At 39.0% G+C, this 10,347-nt stretch overlaps 1 protein-coding gene across 3 annotated transcripts in view; it reads right to left on the bottom strand.

Moving 5' to 3' along the window:
- dnajc13 (dnaJ homolog subfamily C member 13) overlaps positions 1 to 10,347 on the bottom strand; it is an 81,672-nt gene continuing 71,325 nt past the window's right edge. For 2 of the 3 annotated variants that reach the window (XM_088919391.1, XM_088919392.1), the window contains exons 48-57: positions 9,973 to 10,047; positions 9,163 to 9,275; positions 8,204 to 8,373; positions 7,632 to 7,674; positions 6,889 to 7,062; positions 5,317 to 5,496; positions 4,610 to 4,750; positions 2,842 to 2,985; positions 2,497 to 2,596; positions 1 to 957 (exon numbers count right to left, since the gene is read on the bottom strand). In XM_088919391.1, coding sequence (XP_088775517.1) covers positions 860 to 957; positions 2,497 to 2,596; positions 2,842 to 2,985; positions 4,610 to 4,750; positions 5,317 to 5,496; positions 6,889 to 7,062; positions 7,632 to 7,674; positions 8,204 to 8,373; positions 9,163 to 9,275; positions 9,973 to 10,047 — 1,238 coding nt within the window. In that variant the 3' untranslated portion in view covers positions 1 to 859. Of the gene's footprint in view, positions 958 to 1,559; positions 1,671 to 2,496; positions 2,597 to 2,841; positions 2,986 to 4,609; positions 4,751 to 5,316; positions 5,497 to 6,888; positions 7,063 to 7,631; positions 7,675 to 8,203; positions 8,374 to 9,162; positions 9,276 to 9,972; positions 10,048 to 10,347 lie in introns of all 3 variants that reach the window. The other variant, XM_088919394.1, reaches the window with a different exon arrangement.

The raw sequence follows: 10,347 nt of genomic DNA, 5'->3' as shown, positions 1-10,347 counted from the left end.
GTGTATTCCCTTTGTTTATTCTTAAAATTTTATGTACAGGAGTGGCTGATTTTATTTCTTCTTAATGTACATTCAATATAGAAAGTTTATATACGGCATATTATATAGAACATTTCACAAACGCACTAGTCTTTTACATAATATTTTAAATCCGAGTCAATATTATTGTTCCTCCTCTTTTTTGCAGAAGCTCATATAAGTTTGTAAAGGCAGTTATACTGTGAGTAGAAATATCTAGTGCTTTTTGTACTCTGGGGGAAAAAAAAATATGAAAGAAGGTTTGGGAAGAGGTACAGCAAAAGCAGAGAAGTGCAGGACTTGATCAAATGAACAGTCAATATTACAACTAGATTTCAGAGACAGTGCTGCACACAGCGAGATCCACAACTGATGGTGGAGGTGGTGGTGGCCAGGTTTTTCGTTTCTAGATCAGTACAAGAAGACTGTAATAAAACACCACAGTCGAGTTTTCTTTTTATCTTTAGCACTGTAAAACAACATTATAAAAATTAGGAAAACAATTTATAAATCAGAATCACAGTCTTGTAAACCGATAACACGTTAAGTAGGGCAAGACAAATGCTTGCCTCTGCTTGACACATCTTGCTTGGCGTTTTCTTCGAGGGGCAGGGGGGCTGTGTATCAAAACTGACCAGGTCGAGAGGGCAGGAATGACTTCCTTGATCTTTTTTTTGCTCTCCTTTCTCCCAAATAAAAAATATATTCGTAGAAAAGTAAATTATGCTTGTGTCACTGTGACAAAAAAAAACACAAAAAGGCAACAACGCTTTGAACAGACTGGGGAAGTCTCCACTTCATGTTCCTCAGGTCGCTGTCAAGCTTGAAAGACTGAAGCCTTTCAGCCTAAGTCTCCAACGTCATTGTCAACAGGGGGGGGCACACTAGATAGGACTGTGGATCCTGTCCCAGCGGTAAGATAGCCAGCAACTCCGGGACCTGCAGTTGAACATTAAAAAAAAAAGAATAAAGTCAAGTTTTCAAATATCACAGAGGTGGTGCAAACAATTATTCATAAACATTTATTTAAAAAAATCCCCCGACCCACTATAATGGTGGTGGTAAAAACTGTCTTCATCTACAGTTACTCCTAAAGCAGACATTAAAAGATTACAAAGCATTTTGCATAGTTTTTTTTCCCCCCATTTGTGAAATGTTTTTAATGGTTCCACTCTGTTAAAAAGCATGCACAGCTGTGGACAAATTTCCACTCTGCTCTGTGACCCTCAACAAAAACAAAGTTTCTATTTGCTAAACGCAGACTCGGCGTGGGCAAGATCTTCGCTGGTGAATTTTTCAAGTTCAGGCGGAGCGTTCTTTTAAATGGCATAAGGAGGCTGGAAAGTAAAATTTATGACCTTTTCAGCAAGTATTTCTAAGAATAAAGGAAACTGAGCTGGATATCTACTGCATGTTCCCTCATAACGTATTAAGATGAGGATGATATTCATCGGACGTATATTGTGAGATACAGGCAAAGAGAAAGGCAACAGTGAAACAGCATGTGATAAAGGAAAACACCAGAGCACACTGTGTTCTACCTGCTTCAGAGCTAGAGAGAAGTAAGCAAGAAGCCCTGGGAGAAGAGGTCTAGAGCCCACTTCTGAGGTGATGAGGGCTACTACCACTCAGAAGGGAAGGTGCGGAGACGCCTGAAGAGAAAAGGAAAAAGGAAGGAATGCCAAAGGCGAAGGAAGAGGAGAAGCAGTGTCCAACTAAGAGGGAAAGGAGCAACCGGCACAAATTCCAGAATTAGTAGCACGGCTTCAGAAAGTATTTGATTTCTGTCCAAAATATGAATAGTTGAACGTGATCTACTTCAGCTAGGTGCATACATGTCCTGCCACAGTTTCAGAAAGTTTCTTAAAAGGTTGAAGCAGTTCAGGTGGGTAGCTGCGTCAACATGCGCAGGCTGCAAAGGAACGAGTAATAGGTTTATTCCATGCTGAAAAGAGAAGAAAGAAAACACACCGTTTCGGCAGTGGAGCCTGCGCATGTTTTCCACAAAACCACAAAAATGTTAAAAAGAAATTTAGAAAAAAAGGTCATTATAAATAAAATGATGAAAGTAAACATGAAAAGTTTTCATTTACCTGCATCAAACTGGTAAATTAACTGCATCAAGTCTAATATTTGGAAGGGTAAAGAATGTAGTTTTGTATAATATTACTTTTAAAATGAGCATAAAATACTCAAAAAAAGATTGCAGGACATAACTAATGTCAAATATTAGTCATACACTGGATTTCCAGTCCATTGATGTACTGTAATTGGCAACCAATCAACGTATTCTAACACATAAGGAGGTATGTGCATGTGTTCAAGTGGTCATTCAGAAGATCTACAGTATATATACTGTATAAGCAATAGGTTCCCAGAATAATCAGTATGTCACTAAAGAAAAATTGAACTTGACAGTTAACGTCCTGGAGCAAAGAAAGGCAGTTAAGGTTAAGGCAGTTAAAGAAAGGTACCAACCTGTGAGGTACCCTGCAGTCTGTGACTCTGAGATGAATAAGTCATGTTTCTGATCTTTGAAGGCACTCCAGACATTAGAACGAGAGAGAATTTCATTAACCTAAAAAAAAGAAAGTGATAAACATTGCCAGGAGTTATTTGAACTGCAAAACCCCACTAACAAATACCACATCTATTCCTGTAAGGCAACTTGCCAAGTCTCCGAAGTCTAAACGAGAACAATGGACTTGCAGTTCTTCTCTGTAAGAGGTTCCTTCCAGCCTGTCTCAGCCCTTCCCGAGGGACTTGAATACTGGTCGTGTCTTCTACAAAGTCTGCATACACAAACCGCCAAGGGGGCCGTACCTGATCGCCATACTGAAGACTGCGCGTCATCGATTTCAGTGCTTTTACAATCTGCGCCTTGGTGGCTGCAGGGTTTTCCAGCGTTTCCAGACCGACCCCTTCCAGCAGCCTCAAGAGGTAGGGGACCAAATCCACCTTCAGTGCCTGAGCAGTGAATACAAGAAGAGATGACAAATAAATCAGGAACATTCCTGCCTTACCGAGCCTTCGTATCGGTAAGGCAGGGTAAACACAAAGAGGCTGAAGTCATGTCAGATGCAGAAATACTACAATATATGAGAATTACTTTGTTTTGTATGAAGCATGAACACAGTCACCTTTACTTTCCGCCCTGGAAAGATGAACATTGCTACTAGTAGTAGCAGACCTGCTTGTGGTTCAAGACGGATTTGTACAGATTTACAGTATATAGATACTGTATACCCATAAGGCACAACGATAACATTCTAAACAGGGCCAGCTCCAGGCTAGCTCTGCCTGCCCAAGGAAACAATTTTATGGCCGACTTCTTTATGAATTTTTGGTTGTTTTTTACCCATGCCTGTGCTTTGCAATTATTGTAGCTTCAAATGTAATAAATGAAAAACTTTAGCTGGAAAAATAAAACAATTTCCTACCGGTGTATGAATTTTTTCACAATTTAAAACATTTTGGGTTAAACTATTTATATACACACTGTAACAAAGAAAAACATTAGCGCATTTCTTTGTGCCTAATTTCTTAAAATAAGTTATCATACGAATTGGATTTTTCTTACTTTTAAAACTTGCATAGTATTTTAATGCTTTAATTAAATCTATTTTTTTTCCTGTGGTGCTCTCCACTGATATTAGTGCTAATCCTGACAAATGATTCTGTGACATGGTGGATCTCAAATAATTTATTCGTTTTGGTTTTGAAAAACTGCTCATCACACGTTACTGAAACTGGTAATGTTAACAATTTGTAAAGCAATAGCAACATTTGGCGTGAAAAAAAAAATCTTACTATGTCAATGTCTGTGGTTATATTCTGCATAACCTTGCTGACAAATTATAAAATGTGATGTTCAATAGAATGTACAATAGAACTGCTAACCTAATAATAATGGTGATCTGTCATCTTTACTTATGAAATTCTTGAAATCTGCTTTGTATTTTTAAAATATTTTAGCTAGTGATGCAAGTGGAGTTTAAACAAATTCTCCCACCCCGTATTTGAGGATAAAACTGGGGGGGGGTGGATACAATTTTCATTAAAGTTACCCTTGTTGGTCATTTGGAAATTTCCAGTGACTATGAATTAGGTACCTAACTGTTTCCTCGTTGTAGTTCAACACATGCAAGACAACTTGCAGTGTCTGAAAATATCAACAGGTACATTTTTTTTCTGAGAAATTAATTCAAATTTCAAGTTATCATACAGTATGAAATGAACATAGGGATATTTAAAAGCAATATGCCTCTACAAAGACAATACTCACACAGGTACCTCTTAAGATCGCAGCCACAAATATATACGAACTGAACATGGCATGCACCTCTTTGCGTATCGTGTTTTTCCACATTTTGGCGGATTTTTCCGGAAAAAAATAACGATGACTGGAATGCCGCCCCTGGAAACGTGACTCCCCAAGCGCATGCTTACTTTGCTGGGGCCTAGAGCCAGCACTGATTTAAAAAAATTGAAACAATGTTTTGCAAACACAGACATGCACAGAAAAGGTACTTAACAGTGCCCCTAACTAAAGCAGTGCTCATTCAATTAAGTCTTCTAAGAAGAACCATACCTGAGCTACAAGGTCAGTTTGCTCTTTTTGGAACATGCGGTTGAGTGCCTCACACGCCACGCCAGCCATGTCTGACCTGATCTTCATTCCACTCATTAAAGGTCCGATGGTCTCCAGCGACGCCATTGCTCGGACACACAGCTGTTAGAACAATATGAAATAAAGATGAGCCCCCCCCCCAGAAAACCCAAAATTAGGTTCTGGATCTCCTCCTTTGTTTTAATCAAAATAAAAGAAAATAATAATGGAAACGTGCCTTTGGTGCAGTGATGCACTGGGAGCTACAAAGTCTGTGTGTTTTCATTCCATCTATATTCGTAATGGCCTAATTTAGCTACATATTAGCTTAATTGGATTTAACTGAACCTTTTGCAAAGGTCTTCAGCAGTTGACAAATTAAAAAGGCTTTCTGGACTCTGTTCTTCGAGTCCCGATGTTAATGTCATGTATACAGTATATGCCACATGTTATGTGTATATTCGAATGAATAAAAAGAAGCAAAACTGAAAGAATAATGTAATCTGACATTTTAAAACAACATTTACATTTTTTTTCAGAAAATAACGAAACATGGAATGTTGCTCACTTTTCTAATTGTTACATCAGAGGGTCATACATAAAATCTATGTAATAACACTTCAGTAGCTCATTTGAAAACATTTTCCATTAAGTCTGCTGCTAGTACACTGACCACAACAGGCAAGTACCTCATTGTCTGAGAGCACGTGAATGACCCGGATGGAACTCTTTGGAATGGCACTGTTCTTGTGAGTGAGGCCCTGCAGAATCTTGGGCAGGTGGCCCAGGGGTGGCACCTGGTCTGCCAGCTGTGCCTGAGAGCTGAAGAGACACACAGTGGCTGTAGTAACAGTCTCCAAGGATTCGCCCTGTGAAAACACGACAAGGTAGTTAAATGGAAAGTCAATACCTGACCAAACAAAGATGGGAGCAAATTAACACACAATTTTGATGACCTTCTTCAGATGTGATGGCTTTTCTTGTTTGAAAGGTATTTTGTATGTGTAATGAGAGGCATTTAAACTGCAACAAATATTGCTGGTTCCACACATGTGGTTTTGTAATGCCTTTCGCTATATTAACCTTGCACATATGGATAGAGGACTGTATAATTATACAGTACATACATAATTGTTGCACAGTACTTCTCTCAAACACTGATGTGCTATCACCAATTTGAATGTTTGTTGAGTTTCTACTACCTGAACTGAAATTCTAAACTTAATGACAATCTGAAGTTAATGGAATATTCATGTATGCTACTTCAGAGCTCATTTTTCCAGATGCTGCTATGCACTATGATGCAAACAGACATTTCTAAGTGCAATAATACATCGTTTTATTCAGGAATAAAGAAAAAAAAATCAGACTTATATAGGAGGCACTCACACAAACATTACTGGGAGTCTGGAACAAGTTACCTAGCCTTGTTACTGCAGATACTATGGGGTCCTTCTACAAAAGATTAGGCAAGATCCTCAACTCAATTAACTGCAAGAGCCAAACAATCTAGATCGGGAGTATACATCCTGACATTAGTAAACATGCTTGTATGCTAAATGACAGGGTAGCAGATTCAGACGAGATGGACAGCAGTTTACTAGACCTGCATTCCCCAGAAAGCTACTGCACTCTGTCATCTGACCCAACCAAGGAAGACAAGTTCGCTGGGTGACAATTTAAAAACCAGAAAGTGGAGGCTTTCAGGGCCATCTACATCTGCTGGCTGAGCAAGACAACAGATTCTCTTTCAGGCCAAGAGAAAACAAATCAACTGAACAATGGGTTGGTATGCTGACATGGTGAGTTTTTAAGAAAATGTGCATTTGGTTTTGGTGTTGGTGAGCAGCATAGTTATTTATAGTGAGGACCATGGTTGAAGAGTTTACTTAGAGCTTGAGAAGAGCTCGAGTTTTCCCATTTTGCATTGTGAGTTTTCCCATTTCGTCACTGAAAATGAAGAGCCTCAGTTTATCATACACCTGTGTGTGCGTCTGTTGCTAGAGGCCAGCCATTCAAAAGATCCGGATAACACACCATTACGCCCCCGCTGTGTCACAGGGACTAACCCCAGGGATGTCAAGATTCTTCATGCGCCAGTCCGCATGGCTGCACTTCAACTGGACCTTGATGTGACATGAAAACCCAGAACCTTTTTTTGAATGTACCAAATCCTCAAAGGTCTCAAATTCTGTTGCCGTGTTTAAAAATAAAAAAGCTGACCGGATTAAAGAGAGGCTGGATAAGAGGCAGTCACTCACGTTGGGGTTGTTTTTCTCCAGCAGCTCTGTCAGGGTCTCCAGTAGCGCCACCAGGAACTCTCTGGGCTTCCGCAGCACCCAGCCCGGCTGAGCGATGAAGATTCTCAGGAAGACGCCTCCAACCGCCAGCTCACCCTGAGCTGCCCCATAGGCCACCGTGAAGTTCTCAGGCAACTGGAAACAATACCCGCTGTGACTAACGTGCCCTAGTGGAATCCCTCTCATATGATCACAAACTGAACAGGACCGATCAAACTCCCTTATAACTTGTTCAAACTCTGTATGGTTGCTAAGAGACCAAGTTCTTCCATTTCCTAGTAATACAAAATTTCATTACAATCCATACACTGCACTAGATAAGAATACCTCTTTGTATTTGTATTCTGCTTTTTATCTAAAAAGGGTCTTTGTATATACAGTAGGATGGGACTCACTGAGTGCTTCACCAGTTAAATTAAGGGTAATACTGAGGTGCACAAGCCTTATATTTCACTTGACACTGAAGTTAAGACCTCTATACTTACAAACAGGGTCACAGAGAAACTGTATAAAGTATTGCTATGGAGTAGTGAGTATGGGACTCAGTTGAATGTCTCTTCCAAAATACGGCATCTTCTACAGTACAATATCCTCGGTCGTGGGGTATTGTTTTGGAAATATGCATTGAAAGGGGGAGTTCAGTCAGTAAGATTTTCTGTTGTAATGAATATTACAATTTTTAAATGCTGACATTTTCTACTCACCTTCCAGTTTACATCAGGATTATCCCTTTGTTGCTTAAAGTGCCTTTAAGATACAAAAAAGAAAAAAAAAACATATTGTAATAGTTCATATTAAACAGCCCTTCAGAAATTATTTACTGCAGGTCAAATTGATCTGAGAGACAAACTAAGGCCCACAGGAGGTATAGAGGAAAATAATAAGAAATACTAACAACAACCCACAACACAATTCTCAATTGCACAACTGCAAATGTACTGCAAACAAGGAGCTCAAGACCCTCAAGAAAAAAAAAATGGAATCATTAAAGAGTTTGAAGATGATCTTGGAAAATATATAAAATGTGCATTTTACACAGTACTAAGCCCTAGCTGCAACATCTGCTCCATCACCCATCTTATTCCTGAAAACACAATACTACCGTATTAAACCAACAGTACTTCTTGTACAGTACTTTTAAACAGAGTAGGGAGTATTTTTTATCAGAAATTATATTTAGAAAACCTGACAGGCTCTAGCCGGTGTATTTCAAAATGGAAGATCGGCAATGAGGTTTCATCTTTAATAGCTCCTCTCTCACTGGAGTCATACATACGCGAGCATCATTTCTCTGACAGTTGTGGACACTTTCTCTCTGGAGTTGTCGTTCCAGATGAGCTCAGGGTTCTCGTGAGTCCCTTCAAAGATGTGCACAGCAGCCTCGGAGTTGTCTCTCATGGCATCCATGAAGACCCCAGGCAGGAACTTCAGCAGCGTGAGCCGAACCTACAGACAGAGGAACACTGGGGGCTCAGGAGAAGCAACAGCAGTGAAAGGCCAAAGGTAAACTTATTCTCATCGTCAGAGCTGCCAATAATAATGCAAACAGAAACTCACACACCTGCATTTCAAATGACTTATCCTTCATCTGGATAGAAATGGCTAGAAACGAAGAAATATTGCTAGAAAAAACAATACTCTCCAAACAATAACTTGAAATGGAGGAAAGGGATGGTTAGTTAAAGTATTATTTGAATGTTCTGCAAAAACTTGCAAATAAGTGGATGCCTTTTCGGCCCTGCTAGCTTGTTTGGTCTTTAAGTTGCTAATTAATTGGAGTCTGCCATAGTTGGGCAGCGTCTTGCAGACACGAGTAACCTTTTGTGTAAAGAAGTGCTTCTTGTTTTCAGTTTGAAATACTCATGCACTAAAAACTATGCAGACTTGTATTTTGGTTTTGCAAATCCTTTTATTAATGGATGTTGTAGTTCTGAGGTTTTGATGGTATTATTGAAGTGGAATAAGTCATAGGTTTATTCCATGCTGAGAAAAAGAAGAAAGAAAACACAACGTTTCGGCCTTCAGCTCACACCTGAAGAAGGCTACACGGCCGAAACGTAGTGTTTTCTTTCTTCTTTTTTTTCAGCATGGAATAAACCTATTACTTGTTCCTTTGCAGCCTATGCATGCTGACGCCGCTACCCACCTGAACTATTACTGAAGTGGTTCTACCTTTAAGTTTCTTTTTTAAACACGGTGAAACAAAAAGAGCTGCCTCTTAAATGACAACCTTACCTTGGGCCCGACGAGCTTGTCTGAGGTCATTTTTGCAAACAGATCGGCAGTCTGGGAGCGAACCTGTGGATGCGTGGAATTGCAGAACAGGTCCAGCAGGTAGATCAAAGCACCTGAAACCCAAACCAACAGCACAAATGTTATCGAAAATATCAAAGCACTTGACTGCATCTTGCACACTAAAAAATACAAATACAAAACAAGTTTTAAAGGTGAAGAGATCAATATGATGTGAAACAATATAATTTGTTACTTTCAATGTCAGTACATTACTATTATTATTATAATAATAAAATGGTACAACTAAGTGCCTTGCCATCCTTAGAAAAAACCTCTTCAAACCCACAATTCATAATGTCGCAAAGAATACAAAAATACAAAGTTACAAAATATATACACAAATTAACTGGATATACTTATTTTAATTAATTGACATGATCTGCTATGATCTCAGTGGACCTACTGGTTGTCTTATGCGAAAGCAGACAGAACCAGAGGCTCATATATAAAACCCCCCTTTTACCAGGGGTACAGAAATGTTTACCAAAATCATGAAGATTAGAGCTAAAAGTAAAAGGCCAATATAAAAATGAATCAAAAATTTGAAACTATAAAAAGCTGATGTGACTATAAATTTAATACGGTACAATATTGAATTTTCCTAATTTTCCAATACCAGTAATACACCCCAAATGGAAAAAAAAAACAGACTCTGGATTTAAATTTTTCATGGCTGTTTACAGCGTGAAATGTGCTGAAGATAAGTGATCAGTGAAGTACAGTAGGAGCTCATTCACACTTGTCACCTACCCTTTGCCATAGCCTCTTTAATTATCTTTGTGTTCGACACCAAGGCATAGAGAGTTTCCAGGACTAGCTGTCTGCCTGAAAGGAAAGAACAGAAATGGAATTGAAAGGAACATGAGAAAAAGTTTTAAAACCGAGTGGTTTTCTGAAAATACATAACGTAGCAAATACAAAACTCTGAATGTAATTTTCATCTCTAAAATCCAGACAGCTTGACTACCCCACAGGTATGACTATGTAGTGAAAAATAAACACTATACATTCATCACAGATTTTTCATCAGATACCATTGTCTTGTAAGACTTCTACCACTTTCAGTCATTTCTGCGAGAATTTGTGACATGCATTGCTACTGGTACAAGGCTTGTAAAATAAATT

Source organism: Atractosteus spatula, chromosome 6, assembly GCF_055471065.1.
Source record: "Atractosteus spatula isolate fAtrSpa1 chromosome 6, fAtrSpa1.hap1, whole genome shotgun sequence".
NCBI classification, from domain to species: Eukaryota; Metazoa; Chordata; class Actinopteri; order Semionotiformes; family Lepisosteidae; genus Atractosteus; species Atractosteus spatula.
This window is presented reverse-complemented; position numbering and strand designations above follow the sequence as displayed.